This window comes from Sparassis crispa (assembly GCF_003851025.1).
Source record: "Sparassis crispa DNA, contig_000011F, whole genome shotgun sequence".
Classification (NCBI taxonomy): domain Eukaryota; kingdom Fungi; phylum Basidiomycota; class Agaricomycetes; order Polyporales; family Sparassidaceae; genus Sparassis; species Sparassis crispa.
The window spans coordinates 670936-686502 of NW_020939757.1; the positions used below are offsets into that span (position 1 = coordinate 670936).

The following is a 15567-nucleotide window of genomic DNA, read 5'->3' on the forward strand; positions in this document are numbered from 1 at the left end:
CTCTAAGCGCCGTGACAAGGTTGTGACCCGACAGTTGCCCGAGAGTGATGCTATTGATTTGGGAGCAATAAGTCAAAGTCTGATACCCGATATGGTAATGGATGGTGTGGTAAGGGCCACTTATCAGCCAAATATTTACGTGCTGGATGTTGGCTCTGTTTGGTCGCCGTTCACTTTGGGTTGTTGCCAGCCTAATTTCTCTCCTACGAGGGCAAAATAAAAAAATGTGCTCCCTGGGAATATTCAAGAAGGTATTCATTAACAATCCCCAGGGAACACATTTCTGATAAAGGCTTTGTGGAAAGAGGAATTAGACGAGCAAGCACTTTCGCCCGCCATTTTGGTGTAAGCGTGACATTAGACGCCCGACACGAGTGGTTGGATATGAGTGAGGCCTATCTTAGCAGCGGATGGCTTCGGAAACATTGCCAAAACATTCCAGTGTGCATAAATATGCCTGGCATGAAATTTTTCGGATTTCTGCTCTGAACTAAACAATGTACAAGCACTTTTTTGCAAATTACACTCAAAACAAACAGATCCAGAGGCCATACAATTTCTACAAGCTTGGAGAAGATAGTTCTAGTTACCGAGCACAGAGAGGTCTCTTTCCTCCCCCATAATTCCGCAGCAGTGCGATACAGTAACCCTTTGTACCTCTGAGAATTACCATTGGATGGCGGAGAAAGCACATGACAGTGTGTAAGAGAAGATGACTCAGACACGGAACTTTATCGGTCGTTTGTGTGCTATGTAAGTTTTACAATCATTCCTAGGAATACAGAAATTATACCGATTTGTATATGGTACATTAAATGCTCCCTATCTGCTGTGAGGAATGAGGAGGAGGATGGTTTCCTGTGGTGCATTTAGTGTGAGTGAATACGGGATGGAGAGTCGGACGCACCGAGTTATCGGAGAAGTGAAACGTGAAATGATCGCTACCTCTGTTAATGCATTCAACATTCACGGAGACCATTAATGTGTTGAAAATATGGTCTTGGAATTTGTTGCCATGGATTAGCCTGTTAGATGGCAAAAGATACGAACCGTGCAGAATATATTGGGTACGTGATGCAAAGGCTCTTCATCAAAACGAATGTGAATCGGCATTGAAAGGAGCACTCGGAGGAGCACTCGGCAAGATGACGATGAACATAACAAGACAACGTACATGGGACAAAGACTTTGAACGCCGCAATCGTGATGCCGATGCCTACTACGCCGACGTCTCTCAAATCAGTTCTTTCTCCCGGTTATGAAGACATCATCACTTCCTCCACGGAATGACCAGGAATGAATCTACCTGACAATGTCACAGCTGTGAAAAAGAAAAAGAAAAAATAACAGTTTCAATTTTTTTCCCTTGAGTTACTTTTTAGTCTATGCGCACCATAAAAACAATCCTCTTATTGCTTAGTCTACGAGGTCTCTTTCCTCCCCCACAATTCCGCAGTAGTGTGTAATAGTAACCCCCTGTACTTGTGAGAATTACCATTGGCTAATGCCGAAATGGAGTAACAGATGATGACTCATTTGATTGGATTCGGCTATATTTTGTGCTTTGCACTGTTGATACGCTACTAATACAACGATACCTGGTAAGCTTTGTATGATTCTTATCCACCGTGAGGAATGAGGAGGAGTACGGTCTCCTGTCAAATATTAGGTCAGGATGAATACTACGAAATTCGTCATATTTTGCACGCACATCGTCGTAGTTGTCAGTGAAGTGGAATGTAAAGTGGTCGTTTCCTCTGTCGATGCATTCGATATTCACGTTTACGGTTATCGTGTCGAAGACATGGACTTTGGCATTTGTCGCCATTAATCAGTGTATCCGAATGTGCAATTTTTCATCCGACACTGCAACCGACACGAGCGATGACGCTGACAAAACACCAGCACGTAAGATTATTCTCCTCATTCAAAATTCACACTCAGTCTAACAGAATTGGATGCTCAATATGGCATTCATACATGGAACATGTGTGAATCTTGCGAGCAACTACATGGTATCCCCTTACCCGCCTTTGATCTATGCAATGCTAAGGCTCTCCATCCGAATGAATGTGAATCAGCATTGAAAGGAGCACTCGCAAAGGTGTCGATGAACATAACGAGACAGCGTACGTGGGACAAAGACTTCGAAGGACATAATCGCGATGCGGATGCCTTCTACGCTGATATCTCCCAAATCACTGTTCTTCTTTCACCCGGCTATGAAGACGTCATCAGTTCCTCTGCAAAACAACGAGGGATGAACTTACCTGACATCATAGCTGCGAAAAAGAAGATTAAAAAGTAACATTATCAAATACATTTCCTGCACTCATACTCTTACTTTCTACTGTACGCGTACGATACATAATTCTCGATTTTCACACTCTTATTTCCTACTTTACGCTTCGTATCTACTTCTATATCGAAAACCACACTAAAATATATATATAATACAAAAATTCGGCGAAATTTCGCCCCAAAAAATTGACCTACCTACCTCGCGAGGTTAGTGCATGCTGAAAAGCATGCGCTTCTCGAGTATTCAGATATAGTTTTAAAAAGTTGAAATGGAAAAGGTGGCCAGGAAGCCAGAAAATGTGGGGTGGCCTAAGGACCCATGGTGGCCGAAGGACCGGTATAAGACTGTACTAGTCCATGGAAGGATACAATAGGAGGAAAGTCCCATATCGCAAACATTTGTGAAGTAAGTGAAAGACGTGAGTTGTATCATCCCCATCGGATGGTCCGAATATCCATCAGGAAATCCGCATTATAGATATCGCATCTATCATCGGTTGACGGATATCGAACCTGTCGCGAACTTGCAAACGCACGTCTCTTCGCATTGCGCCGGCTTCCTTCTCTGAAGAACTGGAATTTGTCACAGTAGCTTACCAAAGTCTGGAGAGACGCGCCGGCTGGTCTACTGCGAGCGCTCTTTCCGCCACCTTCCGCTGTTGGTCCGCTGAGAGTGACCGTCTTTCATGGATATCGATGGCTATCGCCCATCAGACTGTGGTCAGATACACATGGTGCCTAACTCGCTTTCTCAATTGGTCACAATGGTTAAGCCAGAAATGGAGCCGCGCAAGCGGCAGTCCTGTACGCTCTATAAACGTAGCACCGCCTGAGCATGGCTATACCGATTTACGAGGTGAACTGAGAAGTCAATATTCAGCCTCTAAATTTGTAAAAATCCAGTATACTCTGAGATTTTGCGCAAGTCTGTGATCATGAGTCAGCGTGGCGAGCGCGGATACTGGACTTCGAGCGCGGGACCGGCGTAAGCCGAGATGATTCGTTCATTATTGTGCCCAAGGAAAGTTTAGCTCAAATGCTTTCCATTCTCCCTTTAAAACGTGCACGCGTGAGCTTCAACGTAGAAGATTAGAGTTCAGCCTGACCAGTGTCCGCCACGCTGCTTGTTGTCGTCTTCCCTATCCAAGCCCCCTAACTGCACTGTGACTCACCGAGACGACTGACATGGCTACTGCAGTGGCCGGAAGCCAGAGAAGTGGAGATCTGCCAGTGGCGGCGAACGATGGATCTCGGCCTACAGAAGTGAGTTGTTGAGATTTTGTTCAAGTGACTCTGCTTTCTTATGTGCTATTAGGCTGACGCAACCCGACACTCTGGACATCGTCAGAAGGACGAAGTCTGTATCAACTTCCAGTTCAGACGGTGTCGATTGGGCCGTTCATGTCATTATAAGCATGTCTACTTGAAGGACCCAACACCCCATGTATCTGTACCACGTCCAGAGGCTGGATTGCCTCCGCGTCCGACGTGGAAGAGCGGCGAAATATGCCGGTTGTTCCAACGAGGGCTCTGCCTGTATGGTGACATCTGTCGCCACATACACGTACTCCATCAAGGCGAGCTCCCTACGCCATCGGGGGCCACACCCACAACAGACTCTGTACCATCGCAACGCGAGGTGAGAGTGGCAGTGCAAGGGGTAATATGCTGCTTGTTAATATTGGATATAGGAATCAGTTTTGGCGCAACACACCGACTCTCTTCCATCGCAGACGCCAGAGCGGTCCCCAATTTTTAGTGCTCAACCACACGAACATGGCGACGTTGTACCTCCACAATCCACCCAATCAGTCTCAGCGTCCGTAGAGGTAAGCTTTCTTGATAAAGCGGCGAAGAACTATCCCGGCTGAACGAATGTGGCAGTCCACAGATGCGTCTCGTTCCGCCACGACGGTTCCCCAGGATGACAAGGTGCGCAGCCATACTTTGTATGGTCTGTACGGTCGATATATATATTTGTTTACTCGTCTAGAACACATCTGTCGCTACTGCAGTTGTGCAGAAACGAGGACTATGCCGGGAGTACTCCCGTCGGGGCATCTGCCTTAAGGGTAAACTCTGCAAATATACTCATCGCACAGAAGGTGGTGCCACGGCAGTGCGTAGTACCGATGCTATGGCTCCACACTTTGCAAAAAATGCATCGTCATCGTCGCAGATGGCTGCACGGGCAAAAGTGGATCTGGTCTCGTTACCTTCTGCAGGCACTTCGACACCGTCATTGAAGACTACACCGGCAAAAGACGATCCGGTCTCTTTATTTACTACTGGCGATCCGGCCGCGCGTGTAGCTTCCTCAGTTCCGAATCCTTCCCAACCCGCTACGTCGTCGTCGCCGCCTACCCTGGCAGTATGCCCCGCTACTTTGTCTTCCGCAGCAAAAGTAGCATCTTCAAAACAAGGTTCTGATGCGTCTGTGGCTCCTGCGGAGCAGAAAGTGGTGGCCCCATCTGCTGCGCCAGAAGATCCTGTGCCTCCGAAGGCAAGGGTATTGCCGTCGAGAGTCAATTCAAAGAAATCTTCCGCACCCAAGGCGGCGAAGGCTGGAGCGTCGACTCCGCCTGAAGCCTCTCCCTCGACCGTCCCGCCGAAGACAGGAGTTGTGCCGAGAGTCTCCTCAGGAGACACATCGTCATTAACGGCCACCAAGCATGCTCAGTCAAGAGAGGTTCCTGTAGCTGCGTCTTCGGCGGCTGCTCCCACTCGGGGAAGTAAAAAGACTGTGTCTGCGTCAGCGAAAGCCAAGGGTAAGGGCCCTGAACCCCCAGCGGATGATGCCTGCGCTCCGACTAGTGCTTCGCCAATCGTAACGTCAAATCCTACGTTCCCGGCGCCGTCGAAGAGTACTTCCAGCGGCGCTCCTTCGACTGTCCCGCCGAAGACAGCAGTTGTGCCGAAAGTTTCCTCAGGTGATACATCGTCGGCAGCGGCCACCAAGCCTGCACAGCCAAAAGAAGTTCTTGCAGCCACGTCTTCGGTGGAGGCTCTCACCCCAAGAAATAAGAAGGCTGCGTCAGCGAAAGCCAAGGGAAAGAGCCCTGTATCCCCTGCAGGTAATGCCAGCGCCCCGACTAGTGCTACCCCAATCGCATCCTCGATTCCTCTGCTCGCAGCGTCGTCGAAGAAGGCCCCCAGTGGCCTTCCAGAGGTAACCCCAAATTTCCATTGTCTAATTTTTCTGACTGGTTTTCGACAGATGAAAGAGATATGCAGAGATTTCACGAAGAAGGGAAGGTGTAAGAGGGGCGTAAACTGTCCCTATATACATCCTTCCCAGGCGGCCGGCCCCGACCCGGCCGCTGTCGTTACAGAAAATTCAGCGAGCACTGCCGCCTCGTCAAGTGCTGCTCCGCGCCAACCGACAAAGATGACCTCATCGTCGAAATCCAGCAACGGTGGCGAGGCGGTAATCTCCCATTACTTTGACTTATATTCCCATCTTCTAATCTGTTTACAGAGTGACGAATCCATTGTGTCGAAGTCCAAGGCGAAGCTTGTGGCGGAGTGGGAGGAGCCAGTAGACGGGCAGGACGTATTCGAGAGGTCATTGAGCTCTGCGTTAAACACGCGTACTGTGGTGGCTTCAGTGTTGACTTTGAATTTGCCTAGATCGTTGGACCGTTCGAAGCAAGGGCGCGGCCGGAAGAAGAAGACGCGGCAGGTAGTTCACACCACCTCTTCTACTCAACGGCCTCCTGACATCATCCTTTTTAATTTTCAGAAATTGAGCGCTGCAAAGGCGTCAAAAGTGGCATCATCAGATAACGAGGCGCGGACAGCATCTGTCGAGGTTGTCACAGTGGTTGCGGACAGCGTTGAGGACACGATAACTAGTGCTCAGGTTACAGCCAACGTCAGCGTACCGCGGCCTGCGGAGCAAACGACGCATCGTAACACGTCATCGAGGTCCACCCTCGCCACTCACTCTGAATTTGTGCAGGGTTCACATGGAAGCCCAATGGAGTATGCTACCGTGCCACCGACTCATGTACGCCAGCCATCTTGTGAGCCTGACAGCTCCTCGTCGGATGCGACCTTCTACTCTTCAGTGAGTATAAGGGTTATGTATCGATGTCTTATCGTTGATTCGTTATTGTACCGCTCAGTTGTCTTCACTGGAGGGCTCTCCACGGTCTTCCAACTCCTCCATTACACAGCTACCTGTGACTCCGCGAGAAATGTGTATCGACTGGTTCCGCGGAAACTGCTTCAGAGTCAACTGTAGATATTCTCACAAGGGTACTGGTTGCGTGAGCAAGAGGGAAGCAGTTGATGTGAGGATTCAGTACTTTCATCAGAGTGTCCGTGCTCACGTTGTATGCCAGGAGTGTCGCTTGCAGGATTGTTTTTCACCTGAGCATCCTCAAGACCCTTACCTGGATCACCTCACCGGGGCGCTGGAGTTTTCAAAGAAATTGCCTCGCAGAATTGAGAAGAAGCCTGCCTATGTGGTCCCACCAAATTTACCGCAAGCCAATGAAAGGCCTGTCCCTCTGGTGCCACCAGGTTTGGGATTGGAGGCAGTAAGTATGTTTGTTAGCTTTGCGGAACTCAATGTTGAAATTCTGTAAACGCCAGTTGATTGCCAATGGATCCAAGTTGCCGCCCCGTCAAGCACCGGAGGATGCGATAACGATTCCTGTTTTGGATTCAACCAAAGTCACCTACGGTCCGGGCTTCGAGATTCGCCAGCTGCTGACTGGCTTTGAATCACAACAACTTTTTCTTGGACAGGTGCCGTGCTCAGTGACCCCTGTGGCGATTACAGCCGCTCTGGAGGCATACGGCGAAGTATTAACGGTAACCATGCCAGACAAAAGCACAGATTGCCCTGTCATGAACGTCCGGGTGACTTTTGCCAAGCCAAAGGAGGCAGAGCACGCTGCGTCCTCTCTTGATGGTGCACAGCTCTTCGGTACCGTTGTATCTGCGCGTCTTACCACCTTTAGGTCGTCCGTTGGGAAGGGTGTTTTTCATGACAGAGACGTCCTCTTAGAAATTCCCGTTCCTTATCGCACTGGGTTCGTTGGCTACGAGACCAGGGAGCAAGCCGACAAAGCGATCGCGATGGGCAATGGCTTCGACATGAGGGGCAACTGTCTCTCAGCCGTATTTCACCAACGCTTGCCCCAGGTCGGCACGTTCAACGTGCGCTTCATTGGGCTTCCCCCAGATGCCAAAGAGAGCGACCTCGCACGGTTTGGGGTGAACGAAGGAGTCATGATGGACCGTCCCAACTACCTGTCCTTGAAACGAGCCATCGACAGCGTTATAGATCTCCTCCAGGGCTTCGGCGATCTCGTCAATGTGAACGTACTTCCACCACCGTATAAACGCGGCGTCGCACGCATATGGGCTCATTTCAGTCACGCCGGCGTCGCGGAGAACTTTTGCCAGGCATTGAATGGCTCTCGGCTTCCCTTCATAGGGAAGGGCAAGCTCTTTGCCAAACATTATCGCACGCTCTCTTTCTTACTCCCCGGTGATGTGTATGATGTGTTGTCGAACGAGATCGTCCTTCTTCGCTCTTTCACCTGGGACAACGATTACGGCAGCTCCATTTCTGTCTTTGACAAACGACCACTCAATGGGCCGTCAGCTCCAGTCCAGGTCAAACTTGTGTCGGTCAATATTCCTGCTCTCATGCGGCTTAAAGCAGCGTTCGAGAAGTTACTCCGTGGCGAGAAGATCGTACAAGACGGGGAGATAGTTTGGGATGGCTTCTTCAACAGGCGCGTTGGCAGCTTATACCTCGAAAACTTAGAGCGCATCAATCCCGGTGTCATGATCAATAGGGACACTCGCAGACGAACTATTTCGGTGTTCGGGGACGCACCAAAGCGTGCTGCTGTCCGGCGCATGATCTTGACTAAGGTCGCCTCCCTGCGCGCACAGAGAACACATATCTTCCCTCTCGGTGGAAGACTGATTGGTCTCTTCTTCGGTTCCGATATGGCAGCCTTGCAGCGACAGCTTGGGGTGGAGAATGTGTTCTTGGACCGTCAAAACCGTGTTCTCAAAGTGCGGGGTAACGAGGATGCGCAGAAGGTAGCTGAACTCTCCGTGGTTCGTGCTCGGCAACGCCATGGTGGAGAACGTCATCGACTCGTGGAATGCCCAGTTTGCTTCGACGAGGTGACAAATCCGGTAACGTTACCGTGCGGACATATGTGGTGCAGGTCCTGTCTCTCAAACTACCTGATGGCTGCCGTGGACAACAAGGTCTTTCCCTTAACGTGTCTCGGCGACGAAGCCAAGTGTTCTTTGCCGATTCCTCTCGAGACTGCGCAAGACCTTCTGTCACCCAACGATTTTGATACGGTAATTCACGCATCCTTCCTTTCATACGTCCACTCGCGACCCAAGGAATTCCACTACTGTCCAACTCCTGATTGTCCCCAGGTGTACAGAAAAGCGCCGCGAGGCACCGTGCTACAATGTCCGTCATGTCTCATCCGTATCTGTGGGAACTGTCACGTCGAGTATCATGAAGGTGCACCGTGCTCCATTGGTGATGTCGAAGATCAGGAGTTGTTCGAGAAATGGAAGCAGGGCCACGATGTCAAAAACTGTCCTGGCTGCAGTATCCCCATTGAACGCGCCGCGGGCTGCAACCACATGACGTGTGCCCGATGCAAGACGCACATCTGCTGGGTGTGCCTCGAGACTTTCTCCAAGAGCAACGAGGTGTACGACCACATGCGTATGATCCACGGTGGCATTGGGCTATAGACCAGAGCGATTATCTTTATTACTTTTGCTTTTTCATCACCCCCACTCTTGCTGTATGCTTTATGCTGATCTGTTTTCTGTTGCGTGTAACCTCTCCTCCACTAGATGTCGACATGATTGTAACCTCCTTCAAGGAATATGTACGCGCTCAACGCCGCTGTACTGCTCAATGTATTTGTACAAGTATGAACGACCAGCGATTCCTTCGTATATATTCAATAGCACGGATCAAAACATGAACGGTGAATACATGGATGAGGCTGCGGAAGAGTACAGTGGCAAGTCCATACAAAACTTCAGGGCCCTTAGTTACAGAAGATAGATACAGATTATTGTTGGCCTCCAGTATACACGGACATGTAATGCACGAACTAGAACGAATGTTCAGGGCGATCGCCGCAGGAAACAGATTGACAACACGCACTCGGTCATACGGCTGCTTCGGTGGCTCGCCGTGCAAGGGCAGCGACTCTGAGAGCTCTGGCACCGTCGGGTCATACTTAATCTTATTTCCGAATTGGTCCATGAAGCCTTCTGTGGGTGTGGGATACTGCGCGAGGTCAGACGGATTCGCGAGGCTGCGCGGGGCGTACACGATGAACTGTCTGTCCTTCTCGACGATCAGGTGATCGCCGCGCCGATTCCAGTATCCGATGCGCCTCTCGATATACAAGGACCGGTTGTGGGCCGCGGAGGCGGCGGCACTAACAGAGGTGGTGTGAGTATGATGGGATTGCTGTGTAGAAGACATAGAGGATGAGAACGACGCTGATGAGACATAGGTCGATGGCCTAGGTGGAGCAGGGAGAGGGTTCGAGGAAGTACTGGATAAGTGTCGTGCGTGTTCGGACGGCGATGGGCCACGGGACCGAGAGCGCGTGTGCGTTGGAGAAGGCTGCGGGGAAGGGTCAAGCATTGGGAATGTCTGGCTGCGGGAGAGCTGGCGCGTGTGTTCTGAGGACGGAGACGGGCGTGAACGAGAGGGCGCGTGGGTGGGGGAGGGCTGCGGAGAAGAATCCAGCGACGGATAGGTCTGGCTACGGGACAACTGGCGCGAGCTCGCATCGGGCGTGACATGCGTGGGCGTACGAGGAACAACGTGCGGCGTCGCATTCGGATCGCGGTCCTGTTCACGCTCACGCTCAGGTGGCCGAGGAGTGCGTGGAGTACGCGGGGTGCGAGCTTCGGGAGTGTGAGGCTGGGTTGCACGGCCCTCCGGGATCGACTCAAACGGGTACGTCTGGCTCCGCGTTAGTTGGCGCGAGCTGGGGCTGGATCCGTTCGGAGTATGAGGTGCGGGAATTCCAACAAGAGGGCTAAGCAGAGCTGCAGGCTCCTCCGAAAAGCTGCTGACTGAGGTGAGGATAGAGGGAGTGACATTCATTGCAGACGAGGCTGAAGACGCAGTTGTGGAAGCGGTGGAGGAGTGACGACTGGGAGTGCTATTGCTACGAGTAGGAGTCGGTGGGCCGTATATAGGACCATGGGAATAAGGAGAAACCGGGGGACGTGAAGGGGTACGATCCGCGTCATCGTGGCTCGAGCGACGGGTAGGTGTAGTAGACGAAGCTGCACTGTAGTGGTCTGGAGTTCGCACGATACTCGTCGAAAACGTGGGATGAAGATCCAGCCTTGTACTGAACGCCTCGGACCGGGAATGAGACTGAGACTTGGAAGCTGATGAGGTCGAAGATACAGGCACACGGGATGCAGCTGCAGCTGCGGCCGCAGCCGATGCTGTTGAGACAGAAACACGCGGAGACGTACGCGTGTCACGGGTCTGCTCCGATTGTCGAGGAGATACATCACGACTTTGCGTTCGCTGGTGCTGCTGGAACTGCTGCTGCGGTTGACGTTGTGTCTGCTGCTGCTGCTGTTGTTGCTGCTGCTTCAGTTGTTGTTGGTGTTGATATGCTGCATACGAGGCAGCAGATCCTGGAGGTAAGGGCTCAGGAGGAGGGGGAATCACACCTCCCTGAGCGATAATCGGCGGAGCACGCGGAGCTACAGTGGGTGGTTTTCCCGAGGTCGGATTTCTCTGACTGTCTGGAGGATATCCTGGTGGGGACGAACCCTCGTTCGCGAAAGACTGCGTAGGCGGAAATGGACCATACAACTTATGTGGATGCCGCGGTGTCACCAACGGCTGCGACGCCGAGCGCTCTTGCGCATGTGTATGCGTAAGTGGAGGCGCATGTGACAGCCCGTCGTGCGTGTTGGCACGCGGGTGCGAGTCTGGCGCACGAGAGGCGTCACGCGTGTGAGGCGGTTGGGCAGGCGCAGCAGGGGCGGCACTGACGCTTTGTGCGCTGCGCGGGTCAGACGAATTACCATCTTCGGGCTTACCAAGTTCGCGGGGTACCCACACCCACGGCGTATGTGGGACGCCGTTGGGCGAGTCTTTCACATGTCGCTCTTCCTGCGGCGTGTCGTCCCTGCACAAGGCAAAACAGCTCTCCGTACGTGGTACCTCAATCGCGAGACAAGTCGGACGTACCTTATGTGCATGTTCTCCAGTCCAAGTGGGTTGTCGAGCAACTTCGTTTTCCAGTATTCGGCATCGCCACGATTCGGTATCCGCTTGTACGGGTTGTAGTTCGTAGCGGCAGCGGCAGCGGCGCTCGCGTGAGCCACCCCGGGGCCCCAGCTCGGGTGAGCTGCCCACATCTGGAACGAGCCCTGCGTGCTCGATACGGGCCCACGGTACATCGGGTTGAACATCCACTGGCCGCTCACCCATTGCTGCGGATTCACGTTAACACCCGCCGGCAGCGGCGGCGGCCCTGGATAGCCTGCTGGCGCTGTCGGTGGCCATGAACCTGCCCAGCCGGCAGGTGCATTCTGCGGTTGCGTCCAGACTTGATATTGGTTCCTCCATGACATGGCGTGAGCGTGATCAGCGTCGTGCAGAAGACCGGGCGATGATCGACGTATGAGGGAAGAGAGAAAACAGTTGCGTGGCTTTGAACATGCACTGGCATAGACATACGGTCTGAGTGATAACCGATGGACTACAGCTTTGTCACTTACAATGGTAGAAGCCCAGAACAAGGCAAACGCCACCCACAGCTGTAATTCAACTATCGCGGAAGCAAATGTTCGCAAATCGGCAGGCGCAAAGCCACTATCGTCGTGGTTCAAAACTGGAGTGAGAGCTGGTGAAACCGCAAAATGACAGCGATCTGTGAGCAAAGGACCTAAGGTAGCTGGCGTCGCAACCAGCCTAGATATAGATACAGCAGGGGTACAGGCTTCGAGATGGCGCTGCAGGCAGACGCACGAACCGGACAACAACCTGAATTCGCGGCTATGGAAGCTGATCGGACGTAAGTATTTTGCCGACTAGACTGACCGGGGTCAGTTTCCCTAGACAAGGCGGAATCCGGGCTAGGACGACATGCAAAGACGAGCAGACAACTGAGGACGACGAAGAATACTAGAAGACCGATGACCACGCTTTGGAGGCGTAGTGGAGAGCAAAGCGATTTATTTTCGCTGGCCAGTGGGCTCCGGCAAAACCCGGCCAACCATGCGGTAAGTAGCGCCGAGACTAGCCGAAACGCCGGCCTTACCTCCGAGCAGGCCGGCCTTCGCTGTGGCATGCTCTCGGAGATGTGTCTGCAGCGGCGATGGCGCTCCAAAATTTACTTTGGAGGTTCATAAACACTCCACAGACGTCGGAGTGTCCCACAACATTCAAGAACGACTACAATGATGATGTCGGTAAAAAATACTCGCGCGAAGGTCACCACCGAGGAAGAGATACCTGAAAACAAATGCTTGATGGCATGAGTACGTCGGAAGCACAGGAGCTGCAGCCGCCTCATCATGCCTACGCTTCCTTCTCCTGGGCAACGAGCAGTTCGTCGACTGCCTGAGCCATGATTGCATCCACCATCTCCTCCCTCCTGAACCCGAGCGCCCACTGCATGGCCGCATACGGCGCGTATCTGCGTCTTCCGCAGCCAATCTGGCTCACCACGGCTTTTCCAAAGTACGCAGCGCTAGGTGTCGTGAGGGACACCTGTCCATGCAGGCCACCCGAGATGACCGCGTTCACGACGAGGTACGAGAAGTGCACGCCCGAAGGTTGGCCCCATGTGCGCTCATCCGAGTCAGGCAGAGCGTGCTGAGGAAGGCCTTCGATGCAGCGTATACGACCTGACGTGGTGGTGGGATATCGATCGCGACCGAGCCCATGAACTGGACCATCGTAGGTCCGCGGGCTGCGGCGATGCGGAGCGCGGGGAGTAGTGCACGCGTGAGTAGCAGCGGGAAAATCGCGTTCAGTTGTATGACACTGAGGTGATGCGACTCGGGCAGCTCGTCGGCCCTGTCGGCCTGTCGGTCAGCGGGTAAGTAAAACAAGTGCGACGTGTACACACTTCTCTCTCCGCATAGAATCCCCGCCAACGTTATGAACCATGAGAGTTATGTTTAGGTGCCTGAACGGTTCTACCATGTGCGCAAAGTCGTGTCTGGGACGAGTAGCATCTGCAATGAAATACTGCACATCTCACATTCTACTACGAGCACGGATCGCGTCCGCGACCCCGCGGGTCTTCTCTTCATTGCGTCCATGAATAATCACATTGAAGCCCCTGTCGTACAGGTCTTGCGCGATGGCTTTGTCTATACCGTCAGAGCCTCCTGTGATTAGTACATAAGGCGAGGGGCCGTGCATGTATTTCTGAACCGAGCAAGGACGCAGGAAGTAGAACCAGGTGAACGAAACCAATTGATAGATCCCTTTAGTCACGAGAACTGCACCGACGACTGCCAGTACTTGGACGACGTATCGACGCATGTCACCGCCGAGTTTGACAAGGGTATTAGCCAGTATCGGGATACCGAACAATGTGCAGTTTAAGATCGGACGCAAGTATTTGAGGTAGAAGTCAAGAAGACAGCCTTCCGACGGCCCGGTTGCCCCTTTTTCGACAGTAAATGGACGGGCCCTCACTGGTACTGTACGCGCAAATATAACCTGCAGTTCTATATCATTGAAGGGTACAGAGATAGGACTCTACGGTAACAGTAAGTGCCAGGCCCCCTCCATCAATATTTCACCAGCCAGTAGCTGTTTGCAAGATTGAATCCTATATGGCTACTCTTGAAATTGTAACGAGCCCATAATTTTCTGGAAGAGCAACCATTGTGAAAATTCAGACGCTGGCTGTGCAGATGTGTCGAAGATATGTCTTCGGAGACTGTATAACCAGTATTTCCCCTCCGATGTCATTTCGGTGTGACCGGAAGGCGAAGGATGCTCCACGTCCGCTGTCACTGTCAGTGCAAAGGACGGCAACTGGAACAAAGTATCGTCTAATAAATCAGGTTTGGCAGGGACAAGATAGCAGGAGCATTCACTCACCGATAATCGTCTTCTCCAACCATAATCTTCAGTGCGCGCACAATAGCGGACAGCTATCGAATATCGACTGTTCTAAAAGACTCGAGACTCGAGACAAGCATGATCGTCATGGAAGCTTTTGAAATCTCTGAGTACCGTGATTACCCGTCAATAAGGGGAAAATTATCATATCCAGCGGTTGCTTTCCCGGACAAGACTACCCTGTATAAGTACATAATCAATGTGCTTAACAGCCCAGGCTTCTACGGTAAGTGGTAAGGACCAGCGGACATCAATATCCTTATGCATCTGCGTGTTGGAGAACCATTCCGTTGAAGTACAGCCAGAGGAAGTGGGAGGGCACCAACCGCTCGCAGCACTACAATGCCAGAATGTCATGCTCAATGCACGGGGTGACGTGAGCGTTTCCAAGACTAAAAGTCACAAGCGCAGGTCTTGCCCCGTGTGCAACAGAGACTGGACATGTGAGGGGTTACGCAAGCGTCCAAGCCTCTGGATATACCTTCAAGGCGCTTTCCAAATATTTCCAGGTGATGGTGAACTTCTTCAGGTTGTCAGACTCGTCTTCCTGAACTAAACATACTCATAAGTTGGAAGGCGCGGCGTACTGACCTCCACTAGACCCCTGCAACGTCTAAACAATGCAATGTGCTTATCAGCGGGTACAATATTTGCACTAAGTATCGTAGACAAGCTTACCAGCTGAAGATGTGGGTGGTCATTTTGTGAGGCTCTCGCCAGAAGATCCATACGATGGACGTGAGGTGCACAGTCCAAACAAATGATCGATCAGATCAGAGAGCACGGTGACGTCGGGTACTGCCGAGCAACCTGAGCGTCTGAATCCGAGTTGAGAAAAAGTTCCTCCGCCATACCGTTAGGGGTGTCCTACAGGGTTTCCCGAGGCTGCGAATAGCTGCTGGTGAGTTAATTGTTTGGCTCGAAGAGTCTCCAAGAAAATACCAGTCGACCTTCACTGGCAGGCCCAGGTAAGCGTCGACAGTATGTACTCACTACTACGTTCTTCCTTGCCTGTGTTCATGGCGGAGATCAGTACTACTAACTAACGATAACTCTAAGATTTTCCACCATATATTGACGGACAGACTGATTGTGTACAGCTATAAGTACCTGGCATA

General features: G+C 52.0%; 3 protein-coding genes across 3 annotated transcripts; 1 reads left to right on the forward strand and 2 right to left on the reverse strand.

The window, feature by feature from the left end:
- Window positions 1-3486: 3486 nt before the first annotated feature.
- Window positions 3487-9054, forward strand: SCP_1102200 (predicted protein; the record flags this gene model as incomplete). The annotated part of the gene is made up of 12 exons (XM_027762655.1): window positions 3487-3564; window positions 3617-3940; window positions 3993-4130; window positions 4186-4233; window positions 4295-5470; window positions 5519-5728; window positions 5780-5865; window positions 5932-5983; window positions 6044-6370; window positions 6429-6596; window positions 6648-6845; window positions 6901-9054. 12 exons carry the CDS (start codon window positions 3487-3489, stop codon window positions 9052-9054), a joined length of 4959 nt encoding a protein of 1652 aa, XP_027618456.1.
- Window positions 9055-9383: 329 nt separating this feature from the next.
- On the reverse strand, window positions 9384-11937 carry SCP_1102210 (hypothetical protein; the record flags this gene model as incomplete). Its single annotated transcript, XM_027762656.1, has 3 exons — window positions 9384-9425; window positions 9479-11489; window positions 11552-11937. The coding sequence occupies 3 exons, from the start codon at window positions 11935-11937 to the stop codon at window positions 9384-9386; spliced, it is 2439 nt and encodes an 812-aa protein (XP_027618457.1).
- Window positions 11938-12886: 949 nt separating this feature from the next.
- SCP_1102220 (Very-long-chain 3-oxoacyl-CoA reductase) lies at window positions 12887-13738 on the reverse strand (the record flags this gene model as incomplete). Its single annotated transcript, XM_027762657.1, has 4 exons — window positions 12887-13183; window positions 13246-13387; window positions 13440-13532; window positions 13575-13738. The coding sequence occupies 4 exons, from the start codon at window positions 13736-13738 to the stop codon at window positions 12887-12889; spliced, it is 696 nt and encodes a 231-aa protein (XP_027618458.1).
- Window positions 13739-15567: the final 1829 nt, after the last annotated feature.